The sequence below is a fragment of the Passer domesticus genome, chromosome Z (assembly GCF_036417665.1).
Source record: "Passer domesticus isolate bPasDom1 chromosome Z, bPasDom1.hap1, whole genome shotgun sequence".
Classification (NCBI taxonomy): domain Eukaryota; kingdom Metazoa; phylum Chordata; class Aves; order Passeriformes; family Passeridae; genus Passer; species Passer domesticus.
In genome coordinates this window covers 77,600,254-77,616,953 of record NC_087512.1, presented here as the reverse complement: position 1 = coordinate 77,616,953, position 16,700 = coordinate 77,600,254, and the positions used below count along the sequence as shown (strand labels likewise).

Here is a 16,700-nt window from a genome sequence, read left to right as displayed (position 1 = left end):
AAAGCCCTCCTGCAGCGGGGGGACACGGCGTCAGCACCCCTGTGCCCCCTCCCTGACCCCCCCAGGTCTCGCCGTGCCCCTCACCTCATCCTCGGGCTCGCTCTGGCGCTGCCGCCCTCTGTCCCTGCGCACCTGGAGCTGGGAGATGTCCTGCAGGACCGGGCTGGCTTCCAGCTGGCACTGCTGCGGGATAGCCAGGGGGTGAGCGGTGCTGCACAGCCTTGTCCCCTCTCTTGGCTCCATTCTCCCCGTCCCGGCACGGCCCGAGACTCGGCAGGACCCTGCACAGGCTCCAGCACTCACCGGCAAGGAGCCGATCCTCTGGCGAAGGAGCTTCCTGCTGCAAGAGCCGGGAAAGGGAAGCGTCGAATGACTGCAGATGTCCCGCACCGCTGTGTCCCACCCCTCTGCCATTGTCACCTCCGTCCCCTATGTCCTCAGGGTGGGGAAAGGCCGCTAAAGGGCTGTCACAGCTCCCCAAAGGGACGTGGGACAACAGCACTTCCAGGCACCGGGCAAACAACAATGGCCTGAGTGGGACTCCAGGAGGGACACGGGGGCAGCCTGGCTTTTGGGTCTGGGAAAAGGGACAGCCCGGGCACGGGAGCAGCCTGGCTTTTGGGTCTGGGAAAAGGGACAGCCCGGACACCGGGACAGCCTGGCTTTTTGGGTGTGGGATAAGGACAGCCCGGACACCGGGACAGCCTGGCTTTTTGGGTCTGGGACAGGGACAGCCTGGGCACGGGGACAGCCTGGCTTTTTGGGTGTGGGATAAGGACAGCCTGGGCACGGGGACAGCCTGGCTTTTTGGGTGTGGGATAAGGACAGCCCGGGCACGGGAGCAGCCTGGCTTTTTGGGTGTGGGACCGGGACAGCCTGGGCACGGGGACAGCCTGGTTTTTGAGTTTGGGACGGGGACAGCCTGGCAGTCATGTCCTGCCGCAAGGGACAGAGCCCCTCCACGTACTCTTTGAGAGCTCTCCCAAACTCCGCGATGCTTTTCTGGAAGCTGTGGGGAGAGCAGAGAGGGGTTTTATCGGTGCTCCACCCGCGTCCCCGCCCAAGCAGCTCATGGTGCCACCCCCAGACACAGACTGGGGGTCACAGCCCCAGGCTGAGCCGGGGTCCTGCTGCTCGGGACAGGGACAGGGGCTGTCCCCGGGGATGGGGGGACACCGAGCGCCACAGCCGCGGGAGGGGCGGCCCGCCGTGCCCCCTGCTCGGGGCGTCCCGGTGCCTGCGGGCGGTCGGGACGGGACAGCGTCAGCGCCTCGGGAGCCCTGAGCCCCTCCTTGCCGCGGGCAGGAGCTGAACCATCCCAAGAGAGTCCCAAAAGCGCCCTTGGGCACGGCCCCGCGGCTGTGGGGAGCCCCGCGTGGGGCGGGCGGACAAAGCCCCCTCACCTGTCCCGGCCCTCAGCCGTGCCCGCGGAGGACAGCGGCGACACGGGCAGCCCGCGCAGGGACATGGCCCGCGCAGGGAGGGAGCTCCGGAAAGTGGCGGGGGACAAGAGGTGACACGGGGAGGTGAAAGGAGATGACGGGCGAGAGGCGTGTGTTGCTGTGAGGCGATGCGACCCGCCCGGCGCCGACAGGCGACTGCGCTCCTGTTTACAGCGCTAACAGCAATAACAACAACAGCGCCGCCCGCAGCCAATGGCAGGCCGCGGCGGGCGCGAGGCGACGCCGCCGGCCAATGGGAGCTGCGCGGGGCGCTTGGGGGCGGAGCCGCAGCCGACGGGGGGCGGTTTCGGAGCGGGTTCCGCGCGAGGGAGGGGGCGTGGCCAGCGCTGTCCCCACACGCGGCGTGGCCGGGCCGTGTCACTGCCGGGGCCACCCCCGGTGGCTGTCGTGTGCCGCCTGCAGGGCAATGGAGTGCTGCTTTTCACCCAGCCCTGACAGCCAGGGCCACGTCCAGTCGCGAGAAAGCAAGGTTGAATTAATTTTTTTTTTTTTTTTTTTTTTTTTTTTTTTTTTTTTTTTTTTTTTTGTGGTGGTGGAGCTTCTGTTTTTCAGGGCATCACTGTGTGTGTGGCCTGCTCCGTTTACCCGGCTGAAAAGTCTCATTTCTGTGTCAAACTGAAGCAAAATCCGTTAACTGCCACCTGTGCTTAAGGGTACTTGATTTCTTTGCTCTTGAAAGCTCGCCCTTGCTGTTGAGTCCTGGGTGTTTATTTCCTGTGTGGTTCCAGCCTCAGTTTCCTCATGGATGTGCCCAAACAGTTGGAATTTTAACAGAGGTGAAGACTGAGAGGGAGAAAAAAAATCATAACCTAGAACTAATCTCAAGTGTTAGACTGTGCCTCCCTTTTCTCCTAAATACAGATCAAGCCTGCCCAAACTCCTAAAGGAGTTTAGCAACATGAAGTTGTAAAACTTTAAAAAAAAAAACAAACCCAAAAAACACTTCAAAAAACTTCAAAACTGTACAAACTGGATACAGGGTGTGAAAAAACACTCCGTGGGTGTTTGGAAGGCACCCTGTTGCAGTGCTGAGAGCCAGCAGCTCTGACACAACCCTGCAGAAAGCACCACTTCCTCCTGCTCACGGCAAACTCCGTGTATTTTTTAATATATACATATATTTATACACAAATCAGGAGTTCTGAGAAAGCTCTGCATCATTTTGTGCTGTTCAAGTATTGCCAACTGCTGCTTTCAAAACATTTTAAGAGCCTAACGCGGAATTGGACAAAAACTCAAATTGCAGGTGATTTTTCCGCAAAGTCTTTTTTCGTCCCCTGTTGTGCAGTCATTTCTTTTTGTGAGCAGTGAATGGCATTTCTGCTTTTAACTGCTCAGTTCTGAGGGTGCCTTCCAGCCCTTCTTACTCCCTCCCCAGCCTTTAATTTCGGATATGCCTGTTGTCCTGCACTGCAGCCCTCCTGCAGAAGAGATGCGACCTCACACACGGATATTTCAGGACCTGCCAATTTATCTGGGCACAAACAACTTCAGGGAATTTACACCTCGCTCTTCCAGCTGCCTCCCAGCACAAGGTGGAGCTGCTCTTTGAGATACAAGGGAAAAGGGGCAACAAAAAATGTCTCGATGAGCTTGTGAAGGCTTTCGTGGAGTCACCAACATGCGAAGTGTCACCAACATGTAAAGAAAGGCTGGGGACTGGAAGGGGCTGTCCAGGGAGGTGGTGGAGTTGCAGGAGGTGTTTGAGAAAAGGCTGGATGTGGCTGACAAGCTGCTGTTCAGTCACGGCTTGGACCTGATGTCTCAAAGGCCTTTCCCAACCTAGCTGATTCTGCAGTTCTGTATTTTGCGGGTTTTTTTTTTTTTTTTCTGAAATGTTTGATTCAATTTTAATATGCCAACGTTTGTGCGGGTTTTTTTTAAAAAAATACTTCTAGGTTTCCTTCTGCCTGCCAGCAGCGGTAATAAATGAAAAGCCAGGAAGGGCACAGTGCATCCTCAAAAACTTTATTGGAGCGGCACGGTGCAGGCTGCAAGTACAGTCACGAGTCTAAATATCCCCAACTTCAGCCTCTGCACCATCCCCCTGGGCCCTGCTGCCAGTGCCAGCCCACGGCAGGGCTGTGCGAGTGTCAGGGCGTGCAGAAGGACATTCTGCAGGGCAGGGAGGAGGAGGAGGAGGAAAGCCCACGGAGGTGGTGGCACACCCAGGGCTGCGGCAGCCGACCCGTGAGAGGCGCCTGGCCGTGCCTGTCCTCACAGGGAACAGCAGGAATGGGGCTCTGCTCCCTGCAGCAACACCTTCAGCCCCATCCCTCTGTTCCCTGCTGGAGCGCCAGGGACAGGAGGAGTAGAAACAGTGCAAAATAAGATAAAAAGGAGCCCGCCCCTGGACCTGAGCTTTGATCGCTGCTGAGGCTCGTGTGCCTCCTTTCCTTCCCTTCCCCACCCCTTTGTGTTGGTAGCTGTTACATTTGTAATTTGTCCAGTCCAGGAGACTCCTGAAATAATGAGATAACAGTACAGATACAATTGGAAATAATGGTGATACTAATAATAAAAAAAAAAAAAAAAGTCCTGCCCTAGTGTGTTTTAACTACTGCTAAAGGCAGCATCCCAGATACCTGCTCGATGTCCAGATGTGCTGGAAAAAGCGGCTAATCCCCAGTTTCTCACTCTTTAGCCACCCCACAGCTGGCCTGCAGCTTCCCACCAGGAGCTGGCCTGAGCAGAAGGCTGCACAGCCCAGCTGAGGGTAACTAAAGCTCACTATATTCCAGAATACTTAATGCATCCACTGCAACATTGAAAAATGCTAGCACATATGAACTCTTCAGAGATTTACAGGCACTATGTGAAGATTATGTGCAAAAGTCTGCAGATATTTTTTCTCTTTTTTTTTTTTTTTTGGCATAGCTCTTCATTGGTGCAATATATTTCCTGCAAATAGAAAGCATTCTTTCCCCCTGAATGCTGAAGGAAATGACAAAAAAGTCAGACTATGTGAGTCAATAAACTGAATTGTTAGGGGAAAGAAACAAACCTGAGTCTACTACTGGGAAAAAAAGAAAAGATGAGAAAAAGTCCAGCAAGTATCACTGTACAAAAACCACCCAGAATAACTATGTGCTTTTGGCATCAGCTTTTGTTCTTCAGGAATAATCATCCACCCACAGAAAGAAGACATTTTACACGATGCAGCAGGATCCTGGTGGGGGGAGACACAAAACAAAAAAACAAAGTCAGAGTGCTCATACTCTGTTAATTGGAAATAAAACTCACAACGTAAATCTGGGAGAAATTATGGGAACTAAGCCTCCAGGTGGATCCAGAGCAGAGGTAGTGACACAAGGTCAATATCCAAAGATCAAAACCCCCAGCTGAGATGTGCTTGATCCTCATTACTCTGTGAAAATGTCTTAGGGAAGCAGCACGTTACATCTTAGAATGCTTGGAATTCCACCAGCCTAAAGGAGTTTGGCAACATGAAGTTGTAAAACTTCAGAAAAAAAAAAAAAACTTCAAAAAACTTCAAAACTGTACAAACTGAAGGGGTGTGAAAAAAAACTTTTTTGCCTGGGAACCCTGAAGTCAAGCATTTTGACTTAGCAGCAGTTTTAACCATGTCTTGGTTTGGTTCAAGGACTGCTAGCAAAACTCAGCTTTAACTCACGAGCATGAAATTGTCTTTGTGGTAGCCCAGGGAACAGGGAAGAAGAAATCTCACCTGGTAAGGTTAACGTTTAGCTTGCTTTCTGCTTCTCAGATTTGCTGCTGGAGGACTGTCCCTTTGCCTAAAGAGAGGACGAGACAATGAGAAAGTGAACCAAGCTAAAACCTGAAATCAGGCAGTGACAAGACACTCGTTAGAATTACAGTTCAGACATAAATACAAACTGCACCTGAAATACAATAATTTAACAAGAGTATTTGTGACTTGTGCTGAGTGTGAATATTTTCACCTTTTCACCATCAATTGCTTTCTTTAAGACAATGGGTTGTGCCTGACCTCATTATTCCCTGTTCCCTTTTATCCACCCCAGTGATCAGGCCACAGCTCAGAAAGTCCTCCTGAAGAGGAGATAAAGACCCCCCTCAGTTTTACACTGCAAGTCAGTTCTGGGTTCTCAAAAAAGGCACCTGTGGTGTTTTAATAATAACAACAACCAGAAATCCCATCACTGACATGTGAAATGTAAAATTCCCAGAGCAGATGTAATCATCTGATTCAGGCATCTACTGCACATATCCTCTGTTAGGACAATATGATGGAACAAGCTTCACCCTGACCTGAATCAACTTCCTCTATTCTGGATTAAAAAAAAAAAATTCAAGCAACCCTTTTTACCTTCCCCTTCTCACCCCTGTTTTTGAATATAGAAACAGCTGCCTGCCTTTCCCCACCATGTTCATTCATAGTTTTAAACGACAGTATATAGGTAGTAATTAATTTTAAAAAATAATTTATGATAATAATTTGGGAACCTGGCTGGGGTTGTAGGAGTACTTTTTAATCACTTTTGGATGCTGTTACTCAAAACTGTCAAGAAATGAGAGAAGTGGTGGGGATCCTGTGCCTGAGACAGCTACAGGCAGGCAAAATGGGATCCTTAGATCTACAAATCTGGGAAGGAGAACCTGTGGAGCATACCCCCAAAGCACCCCCTCAGAGAACAACACTCTGTCTGAAATATACATATTTTTTGCTCCTGTTTATTGCCAATTTCCCTTGAAATAGAAAGGGGCCTTTCTCCTCTGTGCATGTTTACAAAAATGGATCTCAAAATAACAAAAGAGAGAGTTTACAAAAACTCTCCCCAAAATAACAACCCTGTAATATAAGTCCAAAATCCAGCTGCCCCTGTTGTATGCCTGTCCATAGTATAATAAATGTGTCTGTACCGTTTTAGGGTCTCTGGGCTTTCCTTTATCCTTTGAGCTTGGTTTAGTGGTCGTAGATTCCTTTCCACTTTTGTCCTACACTCCAAAGAAAAAAATAATTACAGTTACAAGGAGAATAGAGCACTGGTGGCTCCTGCTTTGACATCTGCCAGAACACAATCTTTGGAAGGGTTTGGCAGCAACACAGGCTGTGCTGACAGGAGACTGCATCAGAAAAACCTGGTAGAGATGGGCAGGTTTTGTATTTACTACTGAGGAATAATGCTGCAGCAGCAGATTTAGCCCTGGGTTTCACGAGCAGATGAAGCAGCTCTTGAAACACCAGTGGTCCTGTCTTCAGCTGCCTGAGGGAAGCCCCTGGGGAAGCACTGCAGTGGCCAGAAGAGCTGTTTGGAAACAGCTCTTTCAGGAATACAGCTGATTTGAACATCAGTTTCAAAGCTGCTGCTCCTTTTCTCAGTTAAAGGACCTCTGGAGCCCATTCCTTCTGCTTTCTTCTTGTCAACTCTACTGTTTTCCCTAACACATCTGAAAGTCTTTGCTGGTCCTTGCTTTTCCCTCTACAAAACCCTCTTGTGTCTCAGCTCCAGCCAGCAACCATTGCTACACAGTGCCTGCTGTCATTGAGCAAAGGTTTCTCTGCCTCTCTGCAGTTTATGAACACTCTTAAAAACTGTTACCACATTTCTCTGCTCGACTTACTCCTCCAAGCCTGTCTGAAAGGCTCTAACTACCACAAACCTTCCTTCTTCCAGACATTTAGTACACAGCAAAATACATCCAACTTCCACTGCAGAAGTGAGACAATCCCTGCATCTGGACAGGCTTCCTGTAAACCTAAAATGAGCTACTGCAAAGAAAAGTGAGGAGTGAAAAACTGTTTATTTTGCAAGTTATTAGCAGAAAATGTCCTACCTTTGAGGGCTGGGGCGTAGCAGGAGCCTTTGCACAAGTATCAAAGTCACCTGATAAGGCATCAATAGCTGCACTGTCATCCGCAGGTTTCTGCAATAATTTTAATTTTGTAGTCTCAAAATGTGCAATTCAGCGTCCCACAGTCAAATTAGCGGTTCAGGAATTTATGTCTGCTTTAATTAATTATCCCTTTTCTTAAAGAAAAGCACACCTGAACTCCACACATCTGTTAGAGATATCTATTTGAGGCTCCCAAGAGGCATGATTTCCTGAACATTCATAATGCAGTTGTACATAAAAACTGTGTTTATGTTACTCCTCACAAAAGTTTTACTGTCCACTACTGTTCCTATCACCACCTTCATTTATAAGTATTTGCAATTAATCACCCCTTAAGCCTACAGTGACACAACAAAATCATAGCCCATAGCATGAAAGAAAACACAGAATAAATATCATAAATATTAAAAAAAAACAAACACCAAAACCCCTCAATAAACCCGATCATAAATGTTACCTTCTTTCCTTTGTGTTTCACATCATCCTTTGCTGTTGGCTTTGCTGGCTTACTCTTGGGAAGAAAAAAAACCAGATCCTCACTCATTTTGAACCAGACAGATTAGTTTTAAAATACAAGTATTTACATATGGCACTACTGGGTGTTCACAGATTGCCAATGAGCCTGCACTGTTCTGAATTTAGTAGTTCAAAGTGATTGATTTGTTCAGACTGCCCAGCTGAAGAAGAAAAAAACCAGCAAAACAAGAACAAAACTTCTTTTTTTTTCCCTCCCCTTTTGTTTTTTTTTTTTACTTATAAGCATGTGAGGATAGAGCTACTCTCACTGAAGGATATTTCCATGTTTTACCCTAATTCAGTGCAGACACTCACTTATTCCACTTTTAATCCCAAAGAGGACAGACTGGCTCAGACAGACTCAGTTTCCACTGTTGCAGATAAAATCTAGGGAAGTTTTTCCTTACCTGCTCACCTGACTCCAGAAGTTTTCGATAGTCAGGTGGGATTGTTTCATCCTTCTCTCCAAGCTTGTCTCTGTGTTCAGATTTAGCCTTTTCCTGAAAGTATTACATTAAAAAAAACCAAAAAACCCCAAAAAACTTTGTTATCCATGTTGGAAATGTTAGCAATCAACAAGTCAGAGGGCATATCAGACTCAGGACAGATATCCTTTTTCACTTAAAAATTTTAAAACTACTGAGAAAACCCCCATATAGTAATTTAACTATGAAGCGTGTTTCACGCCTGAAAGTTTTAAAAACTACATTTATTTTTCAACTTATGCTGCTCTGATTTTTGGTAGCATACCAGGAAGATGCCACACAGAACACTACAATAAGGTTTTTAAAAAGACTGCTGAAGAACATTTTTGTTATTCTTAATGCAGACATTTTAGGGGCCTCTTTTTTCTTTTTTCTCCAGCTAAGATTCCAGCTTAAACTTATTGATAGGCAGCATATGGTGGTTTTGTTTTCTCCCAGTAATGTACTTTACCCTAGCTATTTCAAATTACAATTTGTTTGTGTTATTACTACTATTATGCAGAAATTTATTTTCTTGTTAGCAGAAGGGTCTTTATAGGATTTTATGAAAGACTAAATGAAGACAAGACCAGCAGAAACAAGGAAATTTAAAAATGTGCCTGATTAAGTGAGCTTGTCATTATAAAAGTCAAAGCTTGACAAAAAGATGGCCAGAAAATCAATTTTAGAAACTGAGGCCCAAGAAGACACCTGGAAAATGATGAGAATAATGGCAATGAAAGGCACTGAATTAAAATTATTTCAAATTTCCCGTAACATTTCAACACTTGCCCTGGAGTGGCAAAAGTATATTAACCAAATCATCATTTTTCACAGAACACACAGGTAATCCGGATGACTGAAAAGTGGTTGATATACCCATATGTAAGAACATGGATTTTTTTTTTCCAATAACCTTGCTCTTACAACATCTAAAATCCCAATGCCATATACTCCTGTGAGTGTGTGGAAACCACTGCAGATTTTGGGGAGTTTGAAGGGTTTTTTTTTGGTTGGTTTGGTTTATTCCCACCCACCACTCCTTCTCCCCAAATTGCTTAAGTTTCAGAATGTCTTTTGTTACCTTCACTTTATCCACAACTGGTTTGTTCTCATCAGGGTCAGGTTCCCTCTGTCCCAGGGAATCAGAGAGGAGATCTAAGGCTTCATCCACCTCTTTTCCTCCCTAACAAAGCAGAAACACATTTGTGAAAGCACATCTGCTGCAAAAATGATGTAATTCATCAATCTACTGTAAGTACTGGCTAATGAACTGTAGAACTTGAGTGAACAAAGAGCACTCCTGTTGTGCTTGCAGTGTAGCACAATAGCTGGGGGAAAATACAGAATATTCCTGACCTGTGGAAAACATAATTTCAAGAAGGGCTTATGGAATTATCTTGAATGGTTTTCTTTTTTTTTTTTCTTTTTTTTATAAATAAGCCAAGCTGCTGCAATGAGAACAGATCTGTGAAACAACTGGCAATTGCTTGGCAATTATTGTTTGGCAATTACCATGGATTTTGCAATTTTATACAGAGGCTGGATAGGAAAAAAGCCCTTAAAGCCAAGACAGGCAGGAGGAGCTTTATATTCTCCTTCCAAGCCAGGCTGGGAGCACCAGGGGAAGATCCCTCAGCATGGATCAAAATGTGTGAGCAACATTACAATAAACACCAGGAAGGAAAGTTCCCCTGGTATTCAAAGGTGGTCATGGTACTGCCTGTGGAACTCTGTTGAAAATGGAGGGTTCCACTCATTCTTTTTTTCTCCACTTTTTTTTTTTTTTTCCCCCAGGGGAACATTCTCCTTCTCTGCAATAGCCATTTTTAGCAATAAATTATTAACTTCTGCAACAATTCACACTGGTCACACTGTCCAGATCACACTGCTGCCTTTCCTCACTACTCAGCCCCTTGTTTTGGGGTAAGAACCTACAGGAGAGGTTTCTTACAGTGGCAGAAGGTGCAGGGGCTGCTGAGTGCACCGAGGAAACTGTAGCAGCAGAGATCACATCCGAGGAACTCGCAGGCTTGGCACCATCCTTGGATTTCTGGAAGAACAGGGGAACCAGAGAAAAACACTCATCAGACCCAAAAATGTATCCAAAACACAGCACCCACACAGCTGATTTCTAGCATTTAATTTTCTTGAGGAGCTTTGCTTATTTCAGATGGAAACACACCCCCCCCCCCCCCCCCACACACTGTGCAACTGTTCCTCATCTCAGTTTGTTCTTCCATCTCAACCACTGGGATAAACCTCACCACAGCTGAAGTTTGAACAGGTTTAACATGGCTCCAAAAGAACTAAGATTTCACCAAGCCGTCTAATATTCCCAAAAAACACTTTTAAAATCCTCAGCTGGAAAGCAGTACTCATGCAAGCAACTGGTAAAAAGATTGGTCACATAACTAGTTTTTTGTTTGTTTTTTAAAGTCCTGCTCTTCTATTAACTTACTGCAATAAGTATTTTAAATTTTTAGTTATTTTATTTCATTGAAGGAAATTTATATAAAGAAAACATAGAAAATGTCATTATTAGTCAAACAACTTGAAAATAAAATCCGATTTCAGAAATCTAACATACTCACCTTTGGTACTGTTGATGTAGGCAGTGGTGCAGGTGGTGATGGAGAACAGGAAAATCCTTCTGTCAAACCCTCTAAAAGATCATTGTCACTCATAGGCTGCCATTGGAAAGAAAAATAAGAAGATTATAAGTCTCTTTATCTCTTAAAAAGTAAGCAGGTAACATATCCCATTTTTAAACTGAACACTGGCTAACCCTGTTCATATTTGGTAAGTCATAAATGAAACAGTTATTTGAAATCATTCCTTTTTTTACCTGTGACTTCTCTTCTGGTTTTGGTAGGAGTGGTTTTCCATCTTTATCCTGTAAAGAAAAAAAAATCCCTTGCATTAACCCTTAAAAAGCCATGCAATTCAAGCATTCTGGGAGCATTCTCTGAGCAACAGAAGTTGTTACAGGGGACAGGGACCTAACCAGCAGTCTATGCAGCATCTACTGCTGCTACTTAAAATGCCACTTAAAACATCCAGGTCCTTGGGACTTACTTAACAGCTGTAACCAATCACAATTTATTTATTTCTAAAATACCAGAAGCTACTGAAATACTCTGGTGGCCTAATCTTAGAATTATTGATATGCAGGTACCTGCATCTAAACCACTTCTATGCCAATGACAGATGACAGATATTTGTGGGAACTACAAACCAGAATTTCTAGATATTATAAAAATGGCTGAATGAAAACTTCAGTGTTTCAAAATGAAATGGGAGTCTCGGTTTCACCCACATGTTCTGAGGAATGAAAGGGAAGTAAAACTAAGCACATTAAATTACTTTGGTTTCTGTTAATCTGTACTCTGGAGGAATTGTTTCTTCTTCTTCACCCAGTTTTTTGTGTTGCTTCTTTTTGGTTTTCTCCTGTGAAGGAAAAATAGGAATCACAGTAAGAAAAACAACTACCCCTAGAAATTCACATGAGCAAGCGTCCAGCCTTCAGTCCTCTGATTCAAATTGGTCTTTCTCATTCAATCCAACCACTAGATACAAATCTCATAAAAGTTAAAAGAAAGCATTTTCTCTTGAGAAAGCCTTCATTCATGCCTGTTTCTTCCTCTGTGTATTAGAAGTAGCTCTATCTATTTCAGTGAAGCTAGCAGAGGTAAGATGTAAGAATAGACAAGGTTGGACCAAAATCAAAAATACCTCCGAGTCTTAATTCTTGACATTTTTGCAAATTCATTCAACAGCTGTCTGGGCTGCATGCAAAGGAAGGCTGAAGAGAGAAATCAGTGGCCCACTTCAAAAATTATTATCCCCATATGAGTTATGCTGGGAAAATGGCAACTAAGAGAAGGGACTAAAGCCAACTTTGGGAACTTCTGCTTGACAGAATTCCAGCCACCAGAAGGGCTGTTTCTGACTCCAGCCAATTCCATCAGGTTTAGGGTGGCACATGAGGGCATTCAGACATGAACAGCATTCCCCTGGAAAGGATTTCAGTGTCTTACTTATGATTCCCTATTTCAATATAGAAATCCCAAAAATTGTGTGCATAATTCCCAATTTAAACCCCTCAGCATAAAGTTGGTTCCTTCAGAAAAAGGACCATACTGTGTGCTACCCCTGATGTGCATCTTAATTCTGCTTCAGTTCAGCAGCACACAGCAAAACACAGTTTTCAGAAACTGAGGGAACTACTGCACTGCAATAGTCAGAATTATTAGGAAAGTGTACTCATTGTGTTGAAATCCTACTAGTACTTCCTAAGCAGAACAGAACTGCTTTCAACAGTACATTTGTTTGTAAAAAAAAAAAAGTGAAAATGTAATGTCTAATTGTTTGTGACCTGAGGAAATGGAGTAATGCTGAAGGTAGTTACATCAATAGTCTATTTTTTCAGGTCTGATTTTTTCCTCTACCTTAACTTTGTCCACAGCAGGCTTTTTCTCATCTGGATCAGGCTCCCTCTTTCCTAGGCTACTGGACAAGGCTTCCAGTGCTTCATCTGACACAGGACCAACCTGCATGGGTGTTGATATAGGAAAAAAAAAATTTTAGTCTGAAGAAACGTGGTTTTGTCTTCTCCTGCAGTCCCTATTAGGTTCACAAACAGTATCCCCTTTAGGGCAGGAAGAGCACAAGACATCACAGAATATCAGTTTGGCTTCCTCTCTGGGGAAGGTCACTGACCATTCATTTTGTGCTTGACTTGTTTTTTTTTTTTTTTTGTTTGTTTGGTTTTTTGGTTTGTTGGGTTTTTTTGTTTATTTGTTTTCTTTTTGTGAACCGCTCAGCCTTTGTGGGTTACCACTGTGGAGGAAGAACATGCAATACTGAAAAGAGCATCCCGACAACATGCTCTACCATTCCTTAAATGAAACACCAAGTTTTGTTTCAGCTCCAGCTGAAGGGGCTCACTACTTACTGAAGGCACAGGAGCTGCAGACTGCACAGTGCATGCTGTGGCACGGGGGACCACCTTATCCTCAGTAGCTTTTGCAGACACAGAACCTGATTTCTTCTGAAACAGAACAATTTACACTGTATTTTAGTGAATATGCTTAGAAAACATAAAATATGCCTGTTAAACAGTTTTTTTTTTCCTAAATACAGTACTGAACAAGAAAGAAAAGTCTAAATTTAAAGGCTGAAGATGCTCAGTGAAGAGCTGAGTGCCAATACTGCATGTTCCACTAAAGGCAATGGGAAAAAAACAGGAAGAGAAGAAATTTTTTTTTTTTTTTGAAAGAACACTAGCACTACCCAATGTTAGCAAAACTGTCAGTGTCAGCTTCTCCAGTGAGCCAAAAAGACTTACTTTGGATATGTTGCTGGGCTTTGGTGCTTTGGGTTCTACTGCAGGCTGTGCAGGGCAGGAAAAGTCCTTTGAAAATTCATCAACAAGATCAGATTCACTCATAGGCTGCAAAAAAACCCAAAAAACAACCAACATGTGACACAGGTGACTCACTGCCTCTTTTTAGCTTACTTTTTCAAAACCTGTATTTCAGCTACTCATAAAGCAGGAAAAATATATGTTGTTTACACTGAAATAACCTTTCAAAATTATGTGCAACAAAACAGAATTAATTTTTCGTGCATAAAATTAAGAAAAACACACTTCAGAATAAGTTTCTTTGTTATCACAAGTCAGTATAATGTAGAGAACTGTACATATAACATAAAACATAATATAGAGAACCAGATGTATAATGTTCAAGACAGGGCTACTGGAAAGGAAAATACAACCTCTTAATTAGAAAGAAAATGCTAATATTTACTAGCAGAACTAGAGTTCCCTGAAAGTTCCCTGAGCTGTCCACTGATTGCTGACACTCAGTGGTTTTCACTATGTGTGTTTTGGTGAAAAAAATTCAGTTTTAGTTTCCTGCTGTTTGTGATATATTACAATCTACTGATGCTATGTGAACTAGGCAATCCATATATCCCTACATCCATACACCTGAAGTCCCTGGGACCCTCCAAATTGCTGTTCAAAGCTAAATGTTTAAATCTTTGCCAGCAGTGATGGCCATTCACCTGCTGCATGTAACTCAACAGCTTAGGGACAGACTCACAATGCATAAAATTACATTTCTGACAGAGAAATCCCTCCCTCACTCCCTTTCCCTAATTCTTTGTCAAGTGTCTCAACTTTTCATAATGCCTGAAATCCTCCTTCAGACACTAAATAAGAAAAGGTAGTAAATTTTATTCGATAAGAGTAATGCCACTGCTTAAGGCTACAGAGAGTGGAGGCCCAAGAAAAGACAAACACTGGCTGATCTCCTGAAGGAAGGCTTTGCCTTCACCAGAAATCATGGAAGAACAGCAGGTGGCTGATGGTTCCCAGCTATTAACACAGTTTTTAAGACAGCTTTTGCCATTTTGCTGATTTTGGGTCCACTGATCTCAATATTAGTGGTGATTCCCTGACAGCATGGCCTAGTTCCCCCCACAGCAGAGCTGCTCCCTTTTCCTCCTCATGACAGGCCTGGCAGGAGTTCCCTTCTGTCCAGCTCTCAAACATCCACCACTCACAACAATCACACGTCTGAGACCTGAAATAACAATTTCTAGAGACCAGAAGTCTTTTGGTTCCCAGCACTTTGCACTCCCTCCCTCCACACTTTAACCCTGAACTTCAGAAGTCACTTGAGCTGGTCCTGACCACACTCCTTTCAGGAGAGCAGAGATTTCCTGTGCTTTTCCAATTTTTGGCAGCACTCCTCAGCTCAAAAGAGTGGAGCCCTCAGTTTCTTCAGTGCACAGTTCCTTTGCTTTCTTCCTCTGCCTTTAAAATTAGTGTTTGCAACTGTCTCTTTCAGTATTTTAATCCGCTCTTTCACTTTCTAGGCCATGATGGATACTCTTTGTAAAGTCCAAGTTGTTCTTTGTGATTAGGAAAATGTCCACAGCAGCTTTTTTTTCCTTCTTTCCAGGCAAATTTCTTTATATTTGATCATTAGCAAGAGTAAACTGTCAAGAAAATAAAAGATTTTCCTGCTTCACCTCTCTCTGTCCTTAACAGCTCCAACACACCTCTATAGAATACTTCATACTAGCTCCCCACACAGCCTTTTTTTGAGTCAGCAGTAATTTTTTTAAATCTCTCCTGTCTTAAAGTTTCTAAACCTTTTCCTTATACGAGCTCTTCATTCACAGACAAGTGAATTTCAATAAAACCAACTTCCACCTGATGCTTGTGACCAGCAGGTTTTGTGCAAGGAAGTAAAACACACAAGCAGACCAAGAGACTTACATCATGGTACAGAGAGAAGTGATGACAGAGAGGGAGAAAACAGGATATCTAGCCACACTCCTACAATATTGTCAGTTTTCTAACCTTTGGTTTTTCTTCAGGCTTCGGCAATATTGGTTTTCCATCTTTATCCTAGAAGGAAATTAAGTATTATTGACATTTTTCTGTTGTTACAGGAAGTGCCATACTCTGTAATCACCAGCAAAATAAGGTAAAGTAAATTACATACTCAAGAATTAATCAGTGACAGGAATTCCCCTACATGGGGGATTTTTACATGGCCAGATATGTAGACCAAAAAAGCAAATGGGATGTCAGCACATTACAAGAGACCAAAAAAAAAAAAAAAAGCAATTTTCCCTATTCCAAATAGTTTCCCACTATTTTACATCAGTGCTTCAAGGTTACATTACAAAAGAGCACTTCTGCAAAACGATGGATTTTTACAAGGCTGAGATTTAATGTCAGAAACACAAAACTTCACTTTTGGAGAAGGAGTGGGTGACTTTGCCATTTGAGATTACTCAGATGAGATGAGATCTTTGCCCACAGTGCCTGGAAAAAACAGTGGTACCCACAAAGGTAGAGGAGGAAATAAGAGGTACAGGAATCACCAAGAAGAAAGCCATTGATTAAATACTATTTTAGTTTGTTTTCCCCATGTTCTTTCTCTCTCTGTAATGAAAGAAAGTGTCAGGCACAGTGCCCTGCCTACAAAGCAATGGAGATATAAAAAACTTACCAACTCTGGTGTTAACCTGTACTCTGGAGGTATTGTATCATCACGTTCTCCAGCCTTCTTTTCCTTTTTCTCTTTGGCTTTTGCCTTGAAAAGAAAAAAACATTAAAGAAACAAAACTACTTAAAGAAATTAAAATAAAATAAAAGCTCTAGGTACATAACTCCACTGTCAGGATACTTCTGCCTACTGTGTACAAAAGGACTGGCATCAGATCAAATTAATTCTGTGTAGCAAGATACTAAAATACCTCAATTTATTTCTGTCAAATGTCTCTGGTAAAATCATAATGGTTTAAGATTCAACACCATATGTGAATACTGCTAAATTATTTTAAATCCTAAAAACTTCAATCCTAAAAACTCTAGACAGTATTCAGAGCTCTT

General features: G+C 43.6%; 1 protein-coding gene across 10 annotated transcripts in view; it reads right to left on the bottom strand.

The window, feature by feature from the left end:
- Positions 1-3,415: 3,415 nt before the first annotated feature.
- Positions 3,416-16,700, bottom strand: part of CAST (calpastatin) — a 50,040-nt gene continuing 36,755 nt past the window's right edge. For 9 of the 10 annotated variants that reach the window (XM_064403555.1, XM_064403559.1, XM_064403557.1 and 6 more), the window contains 16 exons: positions 16,318-16,401; positions 15,660-15,707; positions 13,632-13,736; positions 13,239-13,334; positions 12,733-12,834; positions 11,648-11,731; positions 11,130-11,177; positions 10,876-10,971; positions 10,236-10,334; positions 9,366-9,467; positions 8,225-8,317; positions 7,759-7,812; positions 7,242-7,331; positions 6,327-6,406; positions 5,152-5,218; positions 3,416-4,632 (listed from right to left, as the gene is read on the bottom strand). In XM_064403555.1, the coding sequence (XP_064259625.1) occupies positions 5,161-5,218; positions 6,327-6,406; positions 7,242-7,331; positions 7,759-7,812; positions 8,225-8,317; positions 9,366-9,467; positions 10,236-10,334; positions 10,876-10,971; positions 11,130-11,177; positions 11,648-11,731; positions 12,733-12,834; positions 13,239-13,334; positions 13,632-13,736; positions 15,660-15,707; positions 16,318-16,401 (1,239 nt within the window). In that variant the 3' untranslated portion in view covers positions 3,416-4,632; positions 5,152-5,160. The remainder of the gene's footprint in view (positions 4,633-5,151; positions 5,219-6,326; positions 6,407-7,241; positions 7,332-7,758; positions 7,813-8,224; positions 8,318-9,365; positions 9,468-10,235; positions 10,335-10,875; positions 10,972-11,129; positions 11,178-11,647; positions 11,732-12,732; positions 12,835-13,238; positions 13,335-13,631; positions 13,737-15,659; positions 15,708-16,317; positions 16,402-16,700) is intronic. The other variant, XM_064403552.1, reaches the window with a different exon arrangement.